Below are 22,042 nucleotides of genomic sequence, written 5' to 3'. Positions count from 1 at the left end.
CCGCCCCCAGTCCTGGCCCCGCCCCTCATGTAGGCCCCGCGCACGCGCGCCTCCCCCGCCTAGCCCTCCCCCGCCCCCGCCGGTCCCGCGGTCCCACGGCGTCTAGTCGCCCCCAGCCCCCTCCCTCCTCCCACCCTCTCAGTGTCCCACCCTTCATAGCTTTGTGCCCCGGGTGCCGAGCTGCTCCCGCGTCAGCTGCGCTGCGGGAGGAGGGAGCCGCCACCGAGGAGCTGCCGCTCGCTGCCCCGGGCAGGGGCACAGGTAGGTGGCGACCGCGGGCTGGGCCGCTCTCGGGGCCCGGGGCTGCTTGTGGGGGCGGGGACGGGGTGTGGGGGAGGGGAAGCATGAGAGAGACAGGATGGGGGGTGGATTGAGGGAGAGGTGGGAGGAGCAGGGTACAGGGGTGTGGGAGATGGGTTTAAGGGTGGGGTCGGGGTGCCGGGGTAGGCTGTAGGGGCGTGTGAGAATTGGGGTTCGCGGCCAGGGTGGGAGAGGGAGCAGGGTTAGCTTGGGTGGACTCGGGGAGGGGCACGCGTGGGAATTGAGAGAGGGACGAAGGATTGCTGTCCAGGCAAGGGGGAAAGGGAATGGGATTTGAGGGTTGCAAGGAGGAAAGGAGTTGGGATTGGAATAGGGGAAGCGGTGGGGTCTTGGGGGCAGGGAGGAAGAAGTTGGGGCTGTGGATTGTGAAGGAAGGGGGATTTAAAGGTTGAGAACAGAAGACAAGGAAAAGGATGGAGAGATTGGGGTCCTAGGAGAGGGAAGCTCCGAGAGTGAGAGGAAGGGAAGAATAGATGGTGAGGGGTGGAGTGGTGTGGGGAAGGAAGGGGAGACTGGTGGAGATGAGATTGGGCCTGGAGCCACATTTCAGAAGGGGCAGGGAGAATTGGAAGTGTATGAGGTTTGAGAGATGAGAGGGAGGTTAGGATTTTGGGGGTGGAGATTGGATTTTGTGTGAGAAGCTCTAGAGTTGGTAAGAGTGTCAAGATAGGGGAGAGTTTGGCATGTTCTTGTGGGGAAGTAGGGAGCTGGGTGTGATGCGAACCTCTGGAGCTTGAGGAAGGAAGGGGTATGGGTGAGAAGGCAGGTGGGGAACTGCAAATGACAGGAAAAAAGTAGTGAGGAGAGTTGAAAATTGAGTAATGGCGGGGACGCAGAACAATGAAGGTGGATTGTTAGTTGGTTATTGGTAGTTTAGAACTAGTTTCTGTTCAGGTTTTAACGTTGAAAGTTTTTTCAAGAATACTACATTTTCAAATAAACCATGGGTGCCTGCAGCCTTGGGATGAAGGCCATGGTTGACAGATGTTTTCCTGGTGTATGGATATGGCTAATTTTTGCCCTGGCAGAAGAAAGAGGGGAGGCCTCGCTGTAACTCTCCTGGCTCTGTTCCCACCCACTCTTTCCTCAGATGCCCACTGTTTTTTTATCTCCTCTCTCCACCCCACCCAACCCCCCCAGCTTGAACCAGTGAGTGCCAGAGGGATCAAACAGGTGGGTGAGATTAATTTTTAACATTTTTTTAATCCTTAAGGCTGATGTCATATTTTTATTCTTGAAAGATAACATCATGGCACGGAAAGAGCTTGAGCTTTGAGCTGCAGCCTTGAGATTGAATTCTGGCTCTGCTTCTTACTAGCTCTGTTCTAGAGTAAGTTACTTTATTTCTCTGAGCCTCTTTATCTATTAAATGGCAGTACTGACCTCATAGGATCGTTGAGAATTACGTGAGGTCATTTTATATAATACCTAGCAACTGGTAGGTGCTTAATAAACGGTAGCCATCACTTCCAGTATCACTACTATAACTTACTACTCATAGGGATTGTTATCATTACTTACCAAAGTTAGGCATGTTTTTCTTTTTCTGTTTAAATGAGATAGCCATAGACCTCACAACTTTACTCTGTGTTACCTTGTTGCTTCCTTCCCCCTCCCTGCCAAAATCCACCTGACTGGGATAGTTATGCATTTTGCTTGGTAAACTTGCTTTAAGCTCTTTTTAGACAGTTTGTCATGTGTAGTTATCAATTATTTTGTCTTTCCTCTTATTCAAGAAGGTTGTGGAGAACTGAGTTTTTAATGTAGTGTGCTTATATTTCATTTCTTTGATGAAATAATATGCTTCGTGATAACTTCGGCTCACTTGTGGTAACCAAATACTATTAATAGAGTACACTATCGTAATGTTTTTCTACGATGTATGAGTTACAAAGCTGCCTCTCTGTAGTGGGCCCCTCTGTAGTGGGCTGGGAGACTATCAGAATATTCCTGTTACTCTGTTTATCTAATATATAATATAGCTACTAGAGATCTAACCTGGATGTTGTTATTCTTGCAGATACTAATTATTTTAATTTTTGAGTTTGGATGGGGTTTTTACCATGGTTTAGAACAGGCTCTGTCTCCTGACAGGGTGCATTTATAATAGACCACCCTGAACAACAGCCAGGGACAAATGAAGCCAAGTACACAACAAGCATTTTGTAGAATTCTCTTCCCTTTATAGTCCTTGGCCTTGAAGGGTTTAAACATTAATTTATTTTTATTAAAAAATTTTTTTTAATATTTAATTTTTTTTTTTTTTTTTTTTTTTTGTAGTGACAGGGATCTGCTCTTGCTCAGGCTGGTCTTGAACCTCTGAGTTCAAGCAATCCTCCACCTTGGCTTCCCAAAGTGCTAGGATTACAGGTGTGAGCCACCATGCCCGGCCTAAACATTAATTTAATTCTTAGATCATTTTATAGTTCCTCGCAGACTCTCAGGAATCTCTTTATTGGGAGAATGCAAGATGTGTAAATTTAGTAGTAGAAATCAAAGGTCACTAGGATTCCTTGAACCAAAGTCAGTTCCTCCAATGGCTTCTGGACAATTGATGTGGGTTTGCTCTTCAGGAAATTGGACTTTTTTCATCATTTAAAAAGAAAAATGATATTTGATGAGTAATCCAAAGATAAAATATAGCCAGAACTGTACCTGTTTTTGAAAATGATCCCTGGAAGCCAAAAGCTGCCAGGATTTTGAGAAGCCTGAGTTAGCATTTTTACCCTGTCCCAAGCTGCTTGTGCCCTCTGCTGGATGGAACCAGACTTTTCTAACTTTCATCTGAAGTGGTCATTCATCCCTCCCTCCCTCCATCATCCATTTGTCTACTTTACTCCAGAATTTGTGGAAGGACTATTAGGTGTAAGAGTTAGGGGTAATACAAGTGGGCAGACCCTATTCATTGTTCAGGGAGTTCACAGTGTATGGATCCATTATAATAGAATTTGCCTTTTTACTATTAAAATCAAGTCATTGCTTTCTGATCTACAGGTAGAGTAGGGCTCTAAATGTCCAACTACAGGGATAAAGACAAAAGAAAATCTGCTTTATCTTCTCATCAAGATTAAGGTTTGACAGGGCTAGATGGAAGAAGAGCTTAGAATAAGTGAGGCATCTTCTTAGCAGGCACTGTGAATGCTGGCAAGGGAAGAGTGTGGGTTGTAAGAGCTGGCACTGTGACAGGATTTTTTTTTCTGGTTTTTAGTTTAGTTCCCTCCCAACTCCCCTGGTAGTACCAGTAACAATATACTCCCATCATCTGCTTTGCTTCCACCACCTGCAGAAGGGTCTGGCAAGTGGGGGAGGAGCCTGCAGCTGTTGCCTGGAAGAGGAGCTGGCTCCTAGCGACAGTATCAGCAGGCCCTGCAACTCAGAGGACTAAGTCTGTCCCTTTGAGGTCTCACCCTTCCTCTCATTCAGTTCAGCAAGTATCTTTTGAGGGCTTATTCAGTACTAGGCAGTATGTTCTGCCTGGGAAAGAGAGATGAATTGAATAAGTGCCTTGCCTTCAAAAAGTCACAGCTGTGGGTAACATTAACAAGTAAACAGACATAATACATGGTGCTAAGTGCTATGTAGAAGGAGACACTGGGTACTCTGGGAAAACCATTCAGGCATGCACTGGTGCAGGGATTAGGGAAGGTTTCCCAGGAGAGGGATGATGGTTGAACTGAGTGTTAATGATGAGTAGGAATTAGCTAGGTCAGGGAGGCAGAGAAGGTTATTCTAGCCCAAGCGAGCAGAATGAGCAAAGGCCAGTAGGACAAGAGAACATGGCCAATTTACCCAGGTAGTATGGCATGGCCAGAGAGTAGGACAGAAGGAGATGAGCAGGAAAGAGTGAGGCTCTAGGGCTAGGCAGGGCCCTCTTTTCTGATGTGCTTTTATACATAGTTATCCTTGAAAGAAACATGGATAGTACTGATTCCCATAAACAGGATCATTGTTTGATCTCCAGAGACTCAGCATTTTTGATCACTGACTTAATTGTTTGCTGACACTTGTAAGTGGCTTCAGGGCCCTGCATTTATGCAGAAGAAGCTGAGTTAGTTCACTCTAAAACTCAAAGTCTTTCAGGGATAATATCAGGCCTGTATTATATTAAATTTTACTTTTCCTTTCCCTTTAAATTGTAGAAGTGATAATCAAATATCTTCATTTTATTTAACAGCAATTTCTAATGTATTTTGAAATCTCACTGTTATTCAGGAAAACAGTTATTTATTCCAGTTACTGCTTAGGCAGATAATGTTACCCATGTGATTGCATAAATACCCAACGGTTTTATTTTTTGCCTTACCTTGAAAGTACCCTAATAGAACCTTAGTAGATGTGATGCTTCCAACGGCTAGAATAGCTTTTATTTGGCTCTTGTGATGAAGGTCTTTATCTGTAGATCCAAAAAATCCTGTTGTTTGTGGTCTATGTAAGGCTTAGCAAACAAGTAAACTTTAGTTCCACAAATGTCTGCTCAGGGACTATAACATGCCAGAGCACTGTATTATAGAGTCTGGTTGAATTAAACATGGTGCCTCCTCTCAAGGATCTCAAAGCAGCGGAAGGCAGACCCAGAAACAAATCGATAGCAGAACAGTGAGCCAAGTGCAACAAAGAAGTGTGTGGAAGGTGCCAAGCTAGCAAGGGAGTTATTTCTTTCTAGTCTTTTTCTTAACTAAAAATATTTCTTAAAAAAAAATCAGTCTCTGTGCTAGTATATTTCTAGTCTTTTTTCTGTTTATAAATATGTTTTTTAAAAATTCTACAATTTTAATGGCTTCATAACATTCCATGATATGGATATATCATAACTTAGTTAATAACACCCCAGTTGTTGGACATTTAGGTTGTTTCTAATTGTTTTTCTAATATAAACTGCTGCCATGAGTTTATTTGTAGATGAATCTTTGTTGCATGTCTAACTTCCTCCTGGTGAATTTTAAAGATGAGATTTGAGCTGGGTTTTGAAACATGAGTAGACCACCAGATAGACATGAAAAGGGGAGGGTAGAAAGGGGTATTCCAGGTGAGGCAATAGAGGGGACCTCGAATGTCAAAGTTCCCAGGTGACTGCTGAGCTTTGTTTCCCTCAAACCAGCCATGGGGCCTGCCTGGTAGGCTCATAAACCTCTGGGCACAGCAAGATGAAGTTACATTTTACAAATGGCATTTTAATTGGATTTACTTTCCCATGCCTTGCTTTTACAGTCACAACCAAGGCAATGTCTTACTACCTCAACTCAGAAAACCACCTGGACCCAGGGCCCATCTACGTGCGGGAAAATGGGCAGCTGCACATGGTCAATCTGGCTCTGGATGGCGTCAGGAGTGGCCTGCAGAAGCCAAGGCCTTTCAGACTGTTTCCCAAAGGCTTTTCTGTGGAGCTTTGCATGAACAGGGAAGATGATACTGCACAGAAAGAGAAGACTGATCATTTCATCTTCACATATACCCGGGAGGGGAATCTTCGGTACTCCGCCAAATCCCTCTTCAGCCTTGTCCTGGGCTTCATCTCTGACAATGTTGATCACATTGATTCCCTTATTGGCTTTCCTGAGCAGATTGCTGAAAAGCTGTTCTCTGCTGCTGAAGCCAGACAGAAATTCACAGAGCCAGGTGCAGGGCTCAGGGCTTTACAGAAATTCACTGAGGCCTATGGAAGTCTGGTGCTTTGCTCCTTGTGTTTGCGAAACAGGTGAGTGTTCTGATTAGGACATTGAGTATTTTATTTTATTGGGTGTTAATTCTGTGAAACTCTGGGGCTTAGTGGGCTCACCCCCATCTAACAGCACTTTAATTAAGAACTTCCAAATACCCAGCGACAGGCCATTTTGAGAAAAATCACTGTCTTTCTTCCCCCTCCTCACCTCTCAGGCATCACTTACCTTTATTTTGAAAACATTTTACAGGGGTTAGTTGATTGCCACAGCTCCTCCATTAAGGGAGAAAATACTCTTCTACCAACTTTCTAATAAGAGAAAATAGAAAAGACAAGATGTGATCTGCCGAATATTTCTTGATATGCTCTTAGAAATGTGAAGATTAGTACCCAGAGTTCTTGGCCCTGTCTTGCTTTTCAGACCACTAGATATTGACCATTAGATAAAAAGTAACCTTAAAAGAATGAGTGATAAAATTTCAAATATCCTAAAGTTTGGAAATTTTCAGATAAGGGCTCAGCACCAAGGTCTGTCTTCTAACAAAGCAGATGTTTTCTCTTGTGACTTGCCTTTGCTCATATACTTTTACCTATTTATTTAAAATTTTTATTTCACCATTGTGTAAAAAGCATCTAATTTTAAAAAACTTACAAAAAAGTAACAAATATGTGTGTGGCAGACAATTCAAACACAAACACCAAAGGGTATAAAGTGAAACATAGGCCTCCCCCCTGTCTCATCTCCTATTTCCTCTCCCCAGAGGCCAACTTCTGTTAACAATTTCTTTTATATCATTCCAGAGATACTCTGTACACATACATGCTTATATAGCTCTCCTTTGTTATATGAATGGCAGCACACTGCCTACACTATTACGTACCTTGCTTTCTTCACATAATTTGAAAATCATTTATCCTTAATACTTGTTAAGTTTTTAAAATAGCTTTATAGTATACTACTATATGAACTTTTTTGTGATTGGAAACTGTGAAAGGCAGCTTACTATTAAGATGTACAATCAATATGACCATTAAAATGAGGCTATATAAACGTATATAATAAAAGAAGAGAAAGTCATATCAGAAAACATAAGCTAAGCTCATATTCTTAAAAAAATAAAGAAGAAATAATAATGGGACTGTATCTTTACAAAAAATAGAAAAATTAGCCAGCCAGGGTGGCTAATGCTTGTAGTCCCAGCTATTAGGAGGCTGAGGCAGGAGGATCGCTTGAGGCCAGGAGTTTGAGACCAGCTGGGGCAATACAGTGAAACCCGGTCTCTATAAAAAATGGAAAAATTAGCTGGGAGTGGTGGCAAGTGGACTGTACCCCAGCTACTCAGGAGGCTGAGGAGAAAGGATTGCTTGAGCCCAGGAGTTTGAGGTTGCAGTGAGCTGTGATGATGCCGTTGTACTCCAGCCTGGGCAAGAGAGCAAGACTCTGTCTCAAAAAATATATGTAAAAATAAAGAAGAAGTAATCTTTATTTAATCAGCTCATAGGATTAATGGTTTCACCCCAGGCCAAATATTATACTTTAAAAAGAAAAGACATAATAAACACATCTAGAAAAGAATAGAACCTTGGACTTACAAGCTGAGCAGGCACCTTGTTTGCCACAGAGAAAGCTCTCTCTGCTGTGGTCTCAGTCATGGCCGGGCTTGGGGCTGCTGCCAGTGGAAAGGAAAAAAATTACCTTGCCTAAATGAAAAAGTCAAGCAATATTTCATTGTAGCTCATACATTTAAAATACATTTTACTCTTTTTTTTATTCCAAGTTATTTATGTTCATTGTAGAAAAATTAGAATGGTAGAAAAATAGAATTATGTTGTATACCTTGTTTTAAAATTATTTTATAAAAGCAATACTTTTTGGGAAATATATAAAACTGTAATATTAAAAAAATTCATAATCCCACCATGGCAAATATATATTTTTATACATTTGGGAATATACACTTGCTACAACTTGTATTCTAGTTTTTTACCTGTCTACACTTATAGCTTAAGTATTTTCCACACTATTGAAAATGTTGTTTATCCATTTGTGGTGTCTGTATACTGTTCTGGTGGCAGATTGGTCAGATTGTGTTGAGAATAGTACTTTCATTCACATTTTATAAGCACATAAATTAGGGTAGCAATTCTGGGGTTTTTTTTGAGACAGAGTCTCACTCTGTTGCCCTGGGTAGAGTACAGTGGCATCATCATAGCTCAGTGCAACCTCAAACTGCTGGACTTAGGTGATCCTCCTGCCTCAGTCTCCCAAGTAGCTGGGACTACAGGTGTGTGCCATGACAGCCAGCTAATTTTTCTGTTTTTACTAGAGACAGGGTCTCGCTCTTGCTCAGGTTGGTCTCAAACTCCTGATCTCAAGCAATTATCCTGCCTCTACCTCCCAGAATACTAGGATTATAGGTGTGAGCCACTGCGCCCAGCCCAGTGTAGTGGTTCTGGAAAGCAGTTTGGCAATGTGTATTAAGAGCTTTGAAAACTTCCATACCATACCATCACCTAGAGGATGAGGAAAAGAAAAAACAATCCATACCATTTGTTTGACCCATTAATTCCGCTTATTAGGAATCTATTCTAATCTCTAATCAGAGATTGGAACAAATATTTTTACATAAAGATGTTCATTGTAGTGCTGTTTGTAGTACTAGTGAAAATCTGAAAACTAAATGTTCAACAATAGGGAATTGGTTAAGCAAATTATGGTGTATTCATATGATGAAATATTATATAACTATTAATGTTCTAAGAAATAGATATTTTATATAAGTATTGAATATATAGAAAGAAAAAAAGAAACCCACCAAAATGTAGTCTAGATGGTGGGATTGAAATTGGTTTTATGTTCTTTATACTTTTCCATGTTTTCTTAATTTTTCCTCTAATGAATATGTATTGCACTAATAATCAGAAAATATAAGAAATATTTTTAACATAATCTTTTTGCCCATATTTTAATGCAACAATTCCAGACTTCACTGTCTCATTCAGATATGAGTAAGACTTTCACTTGTGATCAAAAACCTCTCTTCTCCTTTAAAATCCTTAAAGGAAAATAGAGAGCAGGAGATTTGGGGTTGCATTTGCAATCCAGGGCTGAAGATGCAGCAACAGAAGTTTCATCAGCACAAAGGGTTCAGGTCAAAGGGAGTGAGCTTGGGAAAATAAATTAAAATAAGATAATTGGGTAGGTATAGGCACTTGTTATGTTGGGGTTGGGTCACAAAGCTGCCTGCCAGAAGCCATCGTCTTTGCAATTGGATTCCAACCTTACAAACTCTCTCCTCTCTTGTGTTGAAACGCCAGTGATTTTTAATCTCATTGGTGGTCACAGGGAGGCAAGTATGTTTCCCTTAAAATATCACCCTGTGTTACTGAAGTAATAATAATAGCTACCATTTGATGAGGGCCTATAAGATGCCATGTACTTTTAAAATATTTTTTCTATTTTTCTTAATAATCATTAAAAGAAGTAAACAACGATTCCATTTTGTAGCTGGAGAAATTGAGGCTCAGAAAGATTAAGTAACTTTCTTAGAATCACACAAGTAATTAGGGTTGTTAGAATCCAAATTCAGGTCTGTCTGGCACTAAAATGTCTGTGCTCCTTCTATTGCTTCTCCACTGTAATGTTCTGAACCTTTTAAGGCACACATTGGAAGACTAGTTAGTTTTAAATAAGAACCTAGAGCTTTGATTATGTCCTAGATTAGCATCTAGTAATATCTGTAGCCTAGCATGTTGGTTCCTCAGCCTTGAGTTTGTAATGATTCTTAATCAATTTACAGTGTTATGTCCTTCACAGAGAACTCTTATTTCAGAATTACTAAAAATCTTTTGGTTAATTGATCAAAGGATGTGTGTTTTCTCTGATTGCCAGTAATCCCCTAAATCCCCATTAACACACTTCAGCTCTGATTGGAAGATGGAAAACAGCAGCCTTATTTACAGTGCAATTAAAATACATCGGAGTAAATAAGGCTCATTTGTGTAGCCAGCTGAGCGCAGTCTCCAGGCAGCTTAGGTTCCACAGTTTAAAAGGCGTGTCAGTGCCTCAAGCCATCTGTACTTTGCAGTCAGGCCAGTGATTAGTTTGAGTACTTCTTACTGTGGTTGGAAGTGGGAAGAAGAGACATCTAACTCCCCTCGTGCCCTCTGCTTATTCCGTCTTGTTTTTGGCAGTTATGATCCTGCTGATGGAAGAGAGATGTGAATTCTTTTAAGTATTTAATATAACCCCACCAATCCTAGCATACCTTCTAGCTGTGGAAACTTCTCGACATCCAAGAGGAAAGTGGATGAGAAAGGCATGTTGTTACCACAAGTCAATTTCCCTATCCTCTTAGGATCCCCTCCTCTCTGTTTCCTGTGACACCTAATCCCTTTCATTTTTTTGCACTGACCTCATCTGAAATAGATGAACAGCTATGAAGCAGGGTGGAGCTCCAGCCTGGGCTGTGGAATGCTGTTTTCATCTCCTTTTTCTTTCCAGAGGCCTCCCTGATGCTTCCTGATAACAATTTGGCAAGGTGCTCCAGTGTAATTAAGCTGCTGGAGCTCAGGGTTTATCTTAATAACCATTTAGATTAGAGCAAGTCCTTGTAGCAGTCATGCTACACATACTTTTGGAACAAAATTAGCAGGATAAAGACACAGTAGAGTGGTCAAATGAGTAGAAAAGATAAAATGTAATCTGCCAAATATCTCTTGGTATGTTCTTGGAGATGTGCAGACTAGAGCTCAGAGTTCTAGGCCTTATTTCAGTTTTCAAATCACTAGATATTGAGCATTAGGTAAAAAGCAACTTTAAAAGGATGAGTGATTAAAATTTTGAGTATCTTTAATTTTGGTAATTCTCAGATAAAGTCCCAACACTAACACCAAGGTCCGTCTGTGTAATAACAGAGCAGATGTTTTCTCTTGTGACTTGCCTTTGCTCATATACTTTTCTTTATTTATTCAAAATTTTTATTCCACCATCATGTAAAAAGATGGTCAAGGCATTTACTAATTTAAAAAATCCAACCTGTGCCCAGATAGTAATCAGTGAAGTCTGCTTATTACATAGTACTGTGCCCTGATGGCATGATGGGATGTTGACTATGGCACAAAACCATGAATGATACTGTTTTACAAGAAGGAAAAGAAAATCTGTTGATTGTTCTCCATGCTCCACAGGTATCTGGTGATTTCCGAAAAACTTGAGGAGATTAAGTCTTTCCGGGAACTGACGTGCCTGGATCTTTCCTGTTGCAAGCTTGGAGATGAGCATGAACTTTTAGAACATCTCACCAATGAGGCCCTTTCTAGGTACTGACTGCCAACACTTGTGGAAAAATTGTTTTATTCTTTTTTTAAAGAATGATTCAATGGGATCATCTTGAGTGCTGATTCCCTCCTATTCCAATGATTATTTCCTAATTTTTTTTTTTTCCAAAACATTTTCATTCTCTGTTTACTTGGTACAAGCAATATAGACTGGACAACCCTTAGAAAAGTGAGTCAGTTGGCTCTTTTTTCTAAATAACCTTTATTTTAACATGTTACTCGAAGGTACCTGGGTTGAAAATGATTGTCCTTTATTTGTCCAGTCCTAGTTTATTCTAGTAAGAGATGAGAAGTTATACCATTTCTCACAATCATCATTGTTTGCTATTTGAACTATCAGTGAGCTATTATTATAAAGAAAGTGAACTGTTAAAGACAGCCAAATAAATTATTTTCAAGAACCCGTGATAAAAAGAAATGTCCCAGTTCATACCACTCACAAATAGTCTGGCTGATCTCATGTTACTCAGTCTGGCCAGCAGAGAGGAGCCAGATGGATTCCTCTGTGGTTCATAAACACCCAGAAGGGTAACAGCATTACAGACCTGGGTCTGACCTGCTACCTGAGGCCTGCTTCCGATAGCAACACCTACATACTGCCCCTTACAGAGGTATTTTTGTGTGAGGTTAGTTAGCACCAAGCCTCAGATCTCTTGTGTGAAAGAGAGTGGAGCATATTAATACACCAGTTTCAGGTTACCTGGATGGATTGGGTTATGGGTATACCTTATAAACCCAATCTGAAAATCTAGATTTATAAAGCTGTTTTAGAGGATGGTTTGTTTTATAAAAGGAGTTCTTTAGCAGACTTTCCTGACACACTTGGAATGTTTTTGATTTTTCACATAATTTGTCTGAAATGCAGCTTTTGTGTTAAGCAGGGTATATTTATGCCCTTAATGGAAGTCCCTGTTTACCTCATTCAACCATTTACCTTTAGTGCCCTCTGCCAGCTGAGGTTAGTACTACATGACACTTTGATCTCTAACCCTCACTTGGTAACCGAAGCACCGAAAGATCTTTAACTCTGTTAAATGTATTGGGTGTGAAATAGCAGGGTATAGAAAACATTTTATATTTTTAATTGAAAAATTTCAAAGCATATTCTCATACCTACATTTTCTCAAATTCTTTTTATTTTACATATGGACTTTGTTTCCTTAGTGTAACTCAACTCCACCTGAAGGATAATTGTTTATCTGATGCCGGAGTACGGAAAATGACAGCACCAGTTCGAGTGATGAAAAGAGGCCTTGAAAATCTAACATTATTAGACTTATCATGTAAGTTTTATTAGAAATTATAAGATAGTCAGGACATAGTGCCTCATGCCTGTAATTCCAGCACTTTGGGAGGCTGAGATGGAAGGATTGCCTGAGGCCAGAAGTTTGAGACCAGTCTGGGCAACATAGCAAGACCCTTTCTCTACAAAAATTAAAAAATTTTCCAGGTATGGTGGTGCATGCCTGTAGTCCTAGCTACTCAGGAGGCTGAGGCAGGAGGATTACTTGAGCTCAGGGGTTGAGGTTGCAGTGAGCTGTGATGGTAGTACTGTGCTCCAGCCTAGGAGACAGGGTGAGACCCTGTTTAAAAAAAAAAAAAAAAAGAGAAGAAAGAAATTTGAAGATTAACTTTGGAAGAATGGCCTTAGAGATAGCCTAGCTCTTCCCCATCATTTTAGAGGTGATAAAGGAAAGGTGACTTTCCTAAGTGCCATAGAAAAAAGTTATTGGCAGAGCAGGACTAAAGCCAGAGGCTCTTGACCTTGACCCGTGGCCAAATGCCTTTTCCAACACACTGCCACCTCTTTAGGGTAGGAAAAGCCCTACTGATTCATCCATGCCACTCGCTATGTGCAGACAAGGGCAGCCTTTCATTGTCTTTATAACATACATGAGGGACATTTGGCTCATGTTTACTTCTTTGAGTCTTTGATCCATGGTGTCTGGGGTGTTTTTTTTTTTTTTTTTTTTTTTGAGACAGAGTGTCGCTTTGTTGCCCAGGCTAGAGTGAGTGCTGTGGCGTCAGCCTAGCTCATAGCAACCTCAAACTCCTGGGCTTAAGCAATCCTACTGCCTCAGCCTCCCGAGTAGCTGGGACTACAGGCATGCGCCACCATGCCCGGCTAATTTTTTCTATATATATTTTAGTTGGTCAGATAATTTCTTTCTATTTTTAGTAGAGACGGGGGTCTCGCTCTTGCTCAGGCTGGTCTCGAACTCCTGACCTCAAACAATCCGCCCGCCTCAGCCTCCCAGAGTGCTAGGATTACAGGCGTGAGCCATGGTGCCCGGCCCATGGTGTCTGTTATTCAGGCCCTTTTTATCAGTATTTGCCTGATGAAAAGCTGGATGAATCCACAATTGTGATAACTTACCCAGGATTAAACAGATACTGACTCCAACACAGGAAATTGACAGATCATTTCTGATTTAACTGAGCATCTGTTCAATGTACAGCCGGGTGGTATGGTGCCAAAAGAATAGAAGGAGCAGAGACTTGAAGTCAGAAGATCCTCCATGCTCTGCGAGTTTTAGTATTAGCTGTTTACCCTTAGGCAAGTTATTTAACCTCTCTGAGCCTTGGTTTTGGCCTCTGTAAAATGAGGATAATAATGAATGCCCTACCTCCCTCCCAGGGAAGTATATTAATTTAACAGATATTTTTTGAGCATCTACAATGTGCCAGGCACTGTGCTTGTAGCCTTGAAGTCTCAGTGCTAAATGCAGCACTCTCTGATGTGAGAAGGTAATATATAAGAAAGGATTCTGAAAAAAATGCAAGTTAGTAAGAGTAGTGATAGTCTCTGTGTCTAAGTACCCTTGAAAATCTTTTTAAAATAAGTAAATGCTTTTACTTTGGAGGTGAAATGGTCATGAATAAAGTATAATGAGTCATTTTAATACATGCTTACTATGTGTTCTCATGTGGTTCCAAATTAAACCCTTTGGGATAACTACCTGGTTTGTTAAATTTTCTGCTCACTCCCAACCCGCAGAAAATTAAGGCTGTAGAGGATCTAAAGGACCATCTAGTGTGGCTCCTTTTTATTACAAATAGGAAAAATGAGACCCCTGTATTTCATTTATTCTGAAAAGTTTGCCCACCCAATATTTTCTAATTTGTTATTGCCTGGACTTTTTTCTGAGCTTGTTTATAGTGGTCATTTTAGGAACAGTTACATTACGACAGAATGCTGCCTTGTTTTTGATGTCTAGGTAACCCTGAGATCACAGATGCAGGAATTGGATACCTCTTTTCTTTTAGAAAACTCAACTGCTTAGATATCTCTGGGACTGGACTCAAGGTAAGACTCTTAGTTCTTTCTCTCATTTTTCCATACTCAACAATTTGATACTTTGCTTCTGCTAATTGGTGTTTAAAAAGGGCTGGTGTTTATGATGCTCTTTATTTGCTGCTGAAAGCAAGTAAGGATTGGCCAAATGTGTTCCCATTTCTGGTCTGTCTCTCCCTCACTAGGACATCAAAGCCGTCAAGCACAAGCTCCAGACCCACATAGGCCTTGTTCACTCCAAAGTGCCTTTGAAGGAATTTGATCATAGTAACTGCAAGACAGAGGGCTGGGCTGACCAGGTACTCCTGACTTTTCTCCCCTACAGTTAATACAGCTTTTCATTTTAATTCCAAGTGTCTCATCTAACACATTGAACAAACATTAACCCTCAGCTGAATTGTCATTTTCATGTCAAATCAGAAACACTGATGGCTTATAACTGATACATGTATTAATTGGTGTCGGATGCCAGACCTGACATCTCATGCTCTGGTCATTAGGTTTTGCGTCATCCTTCCTGGACCTAGGAGAAAATGCCATCTTACAAATGACTCAGAAAATAAGTGAATGCTGGCTTGCGATGCAAAAAAGCGATCTAACCCAGCTTCAGAAGAACAGCTTCTCTTAGTAGTGTGTGTATACTAGAGACAGAATAAATTGTGGCATCACATAAATGATTCAAATCTGACTGTTCCCTTTCTTTTGGGCAAATTTCTTACCTCCCAGAGCTTTAGTGAGGAAATGTCTTTTTTGTCCTTCTCTCACTGAGTCTTACCAGTGAGAGAACTTTGCTTTGACTTTATCTTGTCTTCGTAATGGTCTTTCTCTACTCAGTAAATACAGACTGATGTAGGAAGTCAGAAAGTAACCAAGTAGCACAAGTAGATGCCAGCTTGCCTGTGGCTGGTGCCTTTTTTCTTCAGACACTTTTAATCAGTGTTTCTTGGTGGAGGCCTAGAGGACCCACCAAACTATTTTGTCATGGATCCCTCCTTGGCTCCGAGCCATAATGCATGTTGGTGGACCTGTCCAACTGCCTGATTGTAGCATCACTTCACTTATAGGTAAGCAAGAAGGGAGACTGGTGTTCAGAAGCACTTTGAGCTTGGTCCAGAATATACATGATGAAATAATTATCTCAGTGCATTGCCAGACAAAGTTTATAGTGCTAGATGAGTCCTAGATGCATCCAGTGGACTTTGGGGCAGGTGTAGGATGGTCATGCAAAGGCTTAATGCAGTTTAATAGCAGGTAACATGGTGGAAAGAGCATAAGCTGTAGAGTCAGAGACCTGAGCTTGGATCCCGGCTCAGTAACCCAGTAGCTGTATGACCTAATGCAACCTTGAGTCTCTGTTTCTTCATCCTTAAAATGCAGAAACCGGAACCTCTCTTGCAGGGCTTGATCAAGGGAAATGATCGAATAAAACACTTAGCAGCCTAGCCTGAGAATAAGTTGGTTGGGCCAGTGCAGCTTTCTGTCACCCAACTTCATCTGGGCCCCTGAGAACTTGGCAGCATTGCTTTACCTGTTTCTTACTGATCTCTTGTTGCAGCGTCACTGCTTCAGGCTGTTCATCACTGTTTCGGGCTGACCCACTCTCCTTCTGCCCTCATTCTCATCAGGTGATGCAGAAGAATGAGGCCATCTAACGGGTCTACTTACTTCCCTGTCTCTGTCTCAAAATTTCTCCATTTCTTCAATCATATTCCACTTCCCTCCTAAGGGGAACAGGTACACCACTTTATTCTAGTGCAAGCTCTTTGTTTTTTTTCTTTTTCCTTTTTTTTCAGTTCTGTTCCATAAGATCTGCAGCTTCCTCTGTGATACTTACTATAATTATTTATTTCCCAGGATTGCTCCACCACCGCATCTTCAGTGTCGCCCTCTGTTGGCTGTTTTCTTTCTGTGGACAAACATACACTATCCTTATTCTAGGGTGTTCTCCATCCCCCAGTGTGACTGTGCATTGTTTGCCATTCTCTCTCTCACCTCCTCAGTGCCTACTCAGTTCTTAATCCCTTACAGTCTAGTTCTGGTCTCTACCGTTCTGCTGAAAGTGTGCTCTTGAAGGTGGCAGGTGATCTCATTCTTCACCGTTCTTGGTGTTCTGCAGCGTCTGGTGTAAAGGGTTATGCCTTAGGAGTTTTCTCTCTCGGCCTCTCTCTTTCTCACTCTCCCTCGGGCTGTGACCAAGTCCTCCTTCCTCCTCTCCTCTCCTCTTCCACCTCCACCCACTTGCCCAGTGATACTAAGTGTTCTCAGGGCTTTAACTGTTACTGCGAGGATGACTCTTCTGCCTTACTTCTCTTACACATTAGATCCATTCCCAAATATCGTTCATAAATTTCTGCCTGGCAACTCAAATTCAGTGTGTCCAGAACCAAACTCATTTTCTTCTTCCCCACCCCCAAACAGCTCTTCTTATTGACGTTCTTACTTCTGTTGGTGGAAGCACAATTTTCCCTATTGCCCACTGAGTTAACAGATTCAGTCGATCTATCTTGGCCCTCTCTTAGATCTATCCCTATTTTCCATAACCAGGAAATTATCATAGAGGAGATGGCAACTAATATTTATTAAGTGCTTTCTGTATGTCAAACACTGTGCTAAATCCTCTATGTATGTTATCTTATTTAATCCTTATCACACCCTTGTTAGAATATGTATTATCATTAATCTTTATTTTACAGATGAAGAAATTGAGACTGAGAAAGGGTCCCCTGGCTAGTAAGTGGTGGTGCTAACTCTGGAACTATATTCTTTTTTTTTTTTTTTTTTTTTTTTTTTGAGACAGGGTCTTGCTTTGTTGCCCTGGCTAGAGTACAGTGGCATCATGATAGCTCACTGCAACCTCCAGCTCCTGGGCTCCAGTGATCCTCCTGCCTCAGTCTCCCAAGTAGCTGGGACTATAGGCTTGTGCCACCATATCCAGCTAATTTTTCTGTTTTTGTTTTTTTGTGGAGACAAGGTCTTACTCTTGCTCAGGCTTGGAACTATATTATTAAACTCTGTGTTGTACTGCCTGTGTCCTGAAGATATTTTTCTTGACTTTTTTTTTTCTCTTTGAGACAGGGTCTCAGTCTGTTGCCTGGGTTAGAGTGCAGGAGTGCAGTGGCCCAATCATAGCTCACTGCAGCCTCAAACTCCTGGGCTCAAACGATCCTCCTGCCTCAGCCTCCTGAGTAGCTGGGATTTACAGGAGTGTGCCACCATGCCCGGTTAATTTTTGTATTTTTTAGTAGAGACAAGGTCTCACTGTTGCTCAGGTTGGTCTCAAACTCCTGGCCTTAAGCCATCCTCTTGCCTTGGCCTCCCAAAATGCTGGGATTACAGTCATGAGCCACTGCATCAGGCCTCTTGACTTTCTTTATGATCATTTCATTGCATACCACATGAGAAATACTAAATTTAAAGTTCTTGTTACTCGTGGTATATTGAAATGATCATTTGCTTTTCTTTATTTATCATTAAACTCAGCCAGTTTTCTAAAAGAACTTATATTAGCTTATAATAAAATACATTTGTAAAAATTTAAAAGTGGAAACTGATCATGAAGTAATGTGAAAATATGGAAACGTGGGCATCTTACACACATATGAGTTTGAGTTATAGTTGGCATATTTTAAGGCATAAGAGAGAGTCTAGGAATGTATAAAAAGTACCAAGACTGGCCGGGCGCGGTGGCTCACGCCTGTAATCCTAGCCCTCTGGGAGGCCGAGGCGGGTGGATCGCAAGAGGTCAGGAGTTCGAGACCAGCCTGAGCGAGACCCCGTCTCTACTAAAAAAATAGAAAGAAATTATCTGGACAACTAAAAATATATATAGAAAAAAAAATTAGCCGGGCATGGTGGCGCATGCCTGTAGTCCCAGCTACTCGGGAGGCTGAGGCAGGAGGATCGCTTAAGCCCAGGAGTTTGAGGTTGCTGTGAGCTAGGCTGACGCCACAGCACTCACTCTAGCCCGGGCAACAAAGTAAGACTCTGTCTCAAAAAAAAAAAAAAAGTACTAAGACTAAGGTTTTAAGTTTTAGTATTTAGTTTAAGGATATGCAGTTTATTTCTGGCTTGGAATAAAGATGAAAATGGGGAGTCAGCTTCTTAGATTGTCCTGAGTCATTCAGATGCGCATCTCCTACATGTTTGTATTCTGACTCAGCTCCTGCGTAAGAACAGAAAACGCAGGCTTGACTGGGTTCTTGTCATGTCGCCAATCATCTGAAGTAAAATTTACCACAAGGGTTTGTGTTCATAGAAAGGGAGCAAGGGGGAATGAGAAAGGCTTTTGAGATTTTGTTGCAATTCAAATCTTTCCCACAACGTTTCAGATTGTTCTGCAGTGGGAGCGTGTGACTGCGGAAGCTGTGAAGCCACCAGAAGCCTCAGAGCCCCGAACAGCAGCTCAGCGCTTCTGTGAGAAATTCCATTTTCTTTGGAGTTTTTTGCCCTTAGGTTGTTTGCACCCTTAAAGCAGTTAGCCTGTCTTCTGTCAGTGGGACAATCAATTATGATAGTATTGGCTATGTTACGATCACCAAGACTTACAGTCCCTTGGTGTAGCTTACAGTGTAAGGTCACACTTAGCTTTGAGTACCAGCAACATAGCTTTTTAAAATCATTTATTTATTTTCCATCTTGTTCTACAAAAGATTTGTGGAGGCACAAAAGTAAGATAGAGACAGAAGATTAAAAAGGAATTAAGTGTAGCCAAAAGGTGGAGGCACCCCAAGTATCTGTCAGCAGATGAATAGGTGAGCAAAATGTGGAATGTACATATCATATATTTCAGTCTTAAAAAGTAAGGAAATTTTGACATGTGCCACAACATGGATGAACCTTGACAACATTATGCTAAGTGAAATAAGCTAGTTACAAAGGGAGAAATATTGTATGATTGTTCTTATATAAGGTACCTATTCAAATTCATAGAGAAAATAGAACGATGGTTGTCAGGGACTTGGGGAAAGGGGAGTGTTACTGTTTAATGGGTACAGAGTTTCAGTTTTGCAAGATAAGAATAGTTCTGGAGATAGATGGTGGTGGCGATGGTTGCACCACTATGTGAATGCACTTAATACCAGTGAATTGTTTACTTAAAAATGGTTAAAATGGTAAACTTTAGGTTGTATATATTTTACCATAATTTTTTTAAAAAGAGGAATTAAGCGATGAAGTCAAAGTGAAGGAAACACAAAAGGTAGCAAAATAAGAATGCAGGACATACCCAAAAATATAGAATAAGGTTGTACTGTTTGCTAGAGTTATGGCACATTTGGCTCTTAGAAGACAGAGTCAAGTCCAGATTTTGAATAACAACAGCTAACATTTTTAAAAATTTAAAAATTTTTTTGTAGAGACAGGGTCTTGCTATGTTGCCCCTGCTGGTCTCAAACTCCTGGCCTCAAGCGATCATCTTGACTCAGCCTCCCAAAGTGCTGGGATCACAGGCGTGAGCCCCCATGCCCAGCTCCCATATTTTTTGAGCTTTTAGTGTGTGCCAAGCATTGTGCTTAGCACTTTGTATGCATGGTTTCATTTATCTTCATATCACCCTTGTGGAATGAATAGCTTTTGTGCCCTAGAAAGATAAGAAAACTGACTCTCAGACAAGTCATTTGTCCAAGGTTGCTTATCTAGGAAGAGACAGATCTGGGATTTGAATCCAAATCTGTCAAACTCCCTTGTGAGTCTTCGCCTTCAACCTGTGCTAGCCCACATGCTACTGCTACCTCATAGGGCACTCAAGATAACATAAATTCAATGCAAACATCATTCTGTTCGGGCCTTTGTCATTTCCCTGGGGTAGCCCTTCTAGACTGATGCAGGCATCGCATGCCAGCGTAGTGAACTCATCACCCCTCCCTCCTGTCACTCTTACAGATGGGAAGCGGGCTCGAGCTGAAGCCCCAGTGAAGTGTCCCCTGGCAGACTCCTACATGAACTCTTCTGAGAAACTACAGTTCTATAAAGAGAAAGCCCCAGACTGCCACGGGCCATTGTTGAAATGTGAAGCTGTCTCAAGCCAGGAGTCAAAGAAGAGCAAAAAGAGAGCTTTTGAGGAGTCAGAGAAAGAACAGAATAACTCTTCACAGTCTTCAAAGCAGAAATATGTATGTCTTGCTGTGGAAGATTGGGACTTGTTGAATTCCTATTGATTGGCAGATAGAAGTTGACCTTTCTCCCCCCAGCACTAATGTATAAGGGGACTGATACTGATTTACTTTTTGTTTGAATTTACCTATGGCATTAGCATAGTAAGCAGATATTTCTACTTTTGTGGTGGGGGAGGGGAATGCTATGGAAGTACGTAACAATTTCTAATGTATATTTTCAATACATAGTAATTTTTTCAAATAAACATTTTTGCTGTCCTTAAGTTTTGCTTGTAGATTATAGACTGGAGCCACAAGAAATAACACATTGGTTTGGGACGGAAGGCCAGGTAAACTAACAAGGCAGCTTAGCATACCTCAGAGATCTTGTGGGTTCTGTTCAGGACCACCACGGTAAAGCGAATGTCACAATAAAGTAAGTCACACAAATTTTTTGGTTTCCCAGTGCATATAAAAGTTACCTTTACACTGTATGCAGTCTGTTAGGGGTGCAATAGCATTATATCTAAAAAAAAAAGTGTATATATTCTAATTTAAAAATACTTTATTGTTTAAAAATACTAATGGTTATCTTAGCCTTCAGCAAGCCATAATCAAGATAGTAATGAAGTTTGCTGTATCAACTGACTCTTCCTTTCAAGAAATATTTCTCTGTAGCTTGTGATGTGATGCTATTTGATAGCATTTTACCTGCAGAACTTCTTTCAAAATCGGAGTCAATATCTTCTAATTCTAGTTCTCTGGCTGTTTCCACCACATCTGCAGTTACTTCTTGCACTGAAGTTTTGAACCTCTCAAAGTCATCCATGAGGGTTGGAATCAACTTCTTCCAAACTCTTGTTAATGTTAATATCTTGGCCGGGCGCGGTGGCTCATGCCTGTAATCCTAACACTCTGGGAGGCCGAGGCGGGTGGATCTCTCGAGGTCAGGAGTTCGAGACCAGCCTGAGCAAGAGCGAGACCCCCGTCTCTACTAAAAATAGAAAGCAATTATCTGGCCAACTAAAATATATATAGAAAAAAAAAATTAGCCGGGCATGGTGGCGCATGCTTGTAGTCCCAGCTACTTGGGAGGCTAAGGCAGTAGGATCCCTTAAAGCCCAGGAGTTTGAGGTTGCTGTGAGGTAGGCTGATGCCATGGCACTCACTCTAGCCAGGGCAACAAAGCAACACTCTGTTTCAAAAAAAAAAAAATAATAATATCTTGACCTCCTCCCGTGAATTACGAGTATTATGGCATCTAGAATAGTGAATCCTTTTCAGAGGTTTTCAATTTGCTTTGTCCAGATCCATCAGAGGAATCAATATCTATGG

General features: G+C 41.2%; 1 protein-coding gene across 1 annotated transcript; it reads left to right on the top strand.

Moving 5' to 3' along the window:
• Window positions 1–75: 75 nt before the first annotated feature.
• Window positions 76–20,991, top strand: LRRC42 (leucine rich repeat containing 42). Its single transcript, XM_045547965.1, has 8 exons — window positions 76–261; window positions 5,530–6,016; window positions 11,171–11,302; window positions 12,485–12,603; window positions 14,539–14,627; window positions 14,801–14,914; window positions 18,944–19,028; window positions 20,496–20,991. Exons 2-8 carry the CDS (start codon window positions 5,544–5,546, stop codon window positions 20,768–20,770), a joined length of 1,287 nt encoding a protein of 428 aa, XP_045403921.1. The 5' UTR covers window positions 76–261; window positions 5,530–5,543; the 3' UTR covers window positions 20,771–20,991.
• The last annotated feature ends 1,051 nt before the right edge of the window (window positions 20,992–22,042 follow it).

Source organism: Lemur catta, chromosome 3 (genome assembly GCF_020740605.2).
Source record: "Lemur catta isolate mLemCat1 chromosome 3, mLemCat1.pri, whole genome shotgun sequence".
In the NCBI taxonomy this organism is placed as follows: domain Eukaryota; kingdom Metazoa; phylum Chordata; class Mammalia; order Primates; family Lemuridae; genus Lemur; species Lemur catta.
Note: the sequence above shows the minus strand (reverse complement) of the source record. Positions and strands in the feature narration are given on the sequence as shown.

What these genes read in the sequence shown, in the direction of transcription:
- LRRC42 (XM_045547965.1), top strand. Translation starts at nt 5,544, where the DNA reads ATGTCTTACTACCTCAACTCAGAAAACCACCTGGACCCAGGGCCCATC. An exon ending in TCCTTGTGTTTGCGAAACAG is followed by an intron (nt 6,017 to 11,170) that starts GTGAGTGTTCTG and finishes CATGCTCCACAG; the next exon opens with GTATCTGGTGATTTCCGAAA. An exon ending in AACATTATTAGACTTATCAT is followed by an intron (nt 12,604 to 14,538) that starts GTAAGTTTTATT and finishes TTTGATGTCTAG; the next exon opens with GTAACCCTGAGATCACAGAT.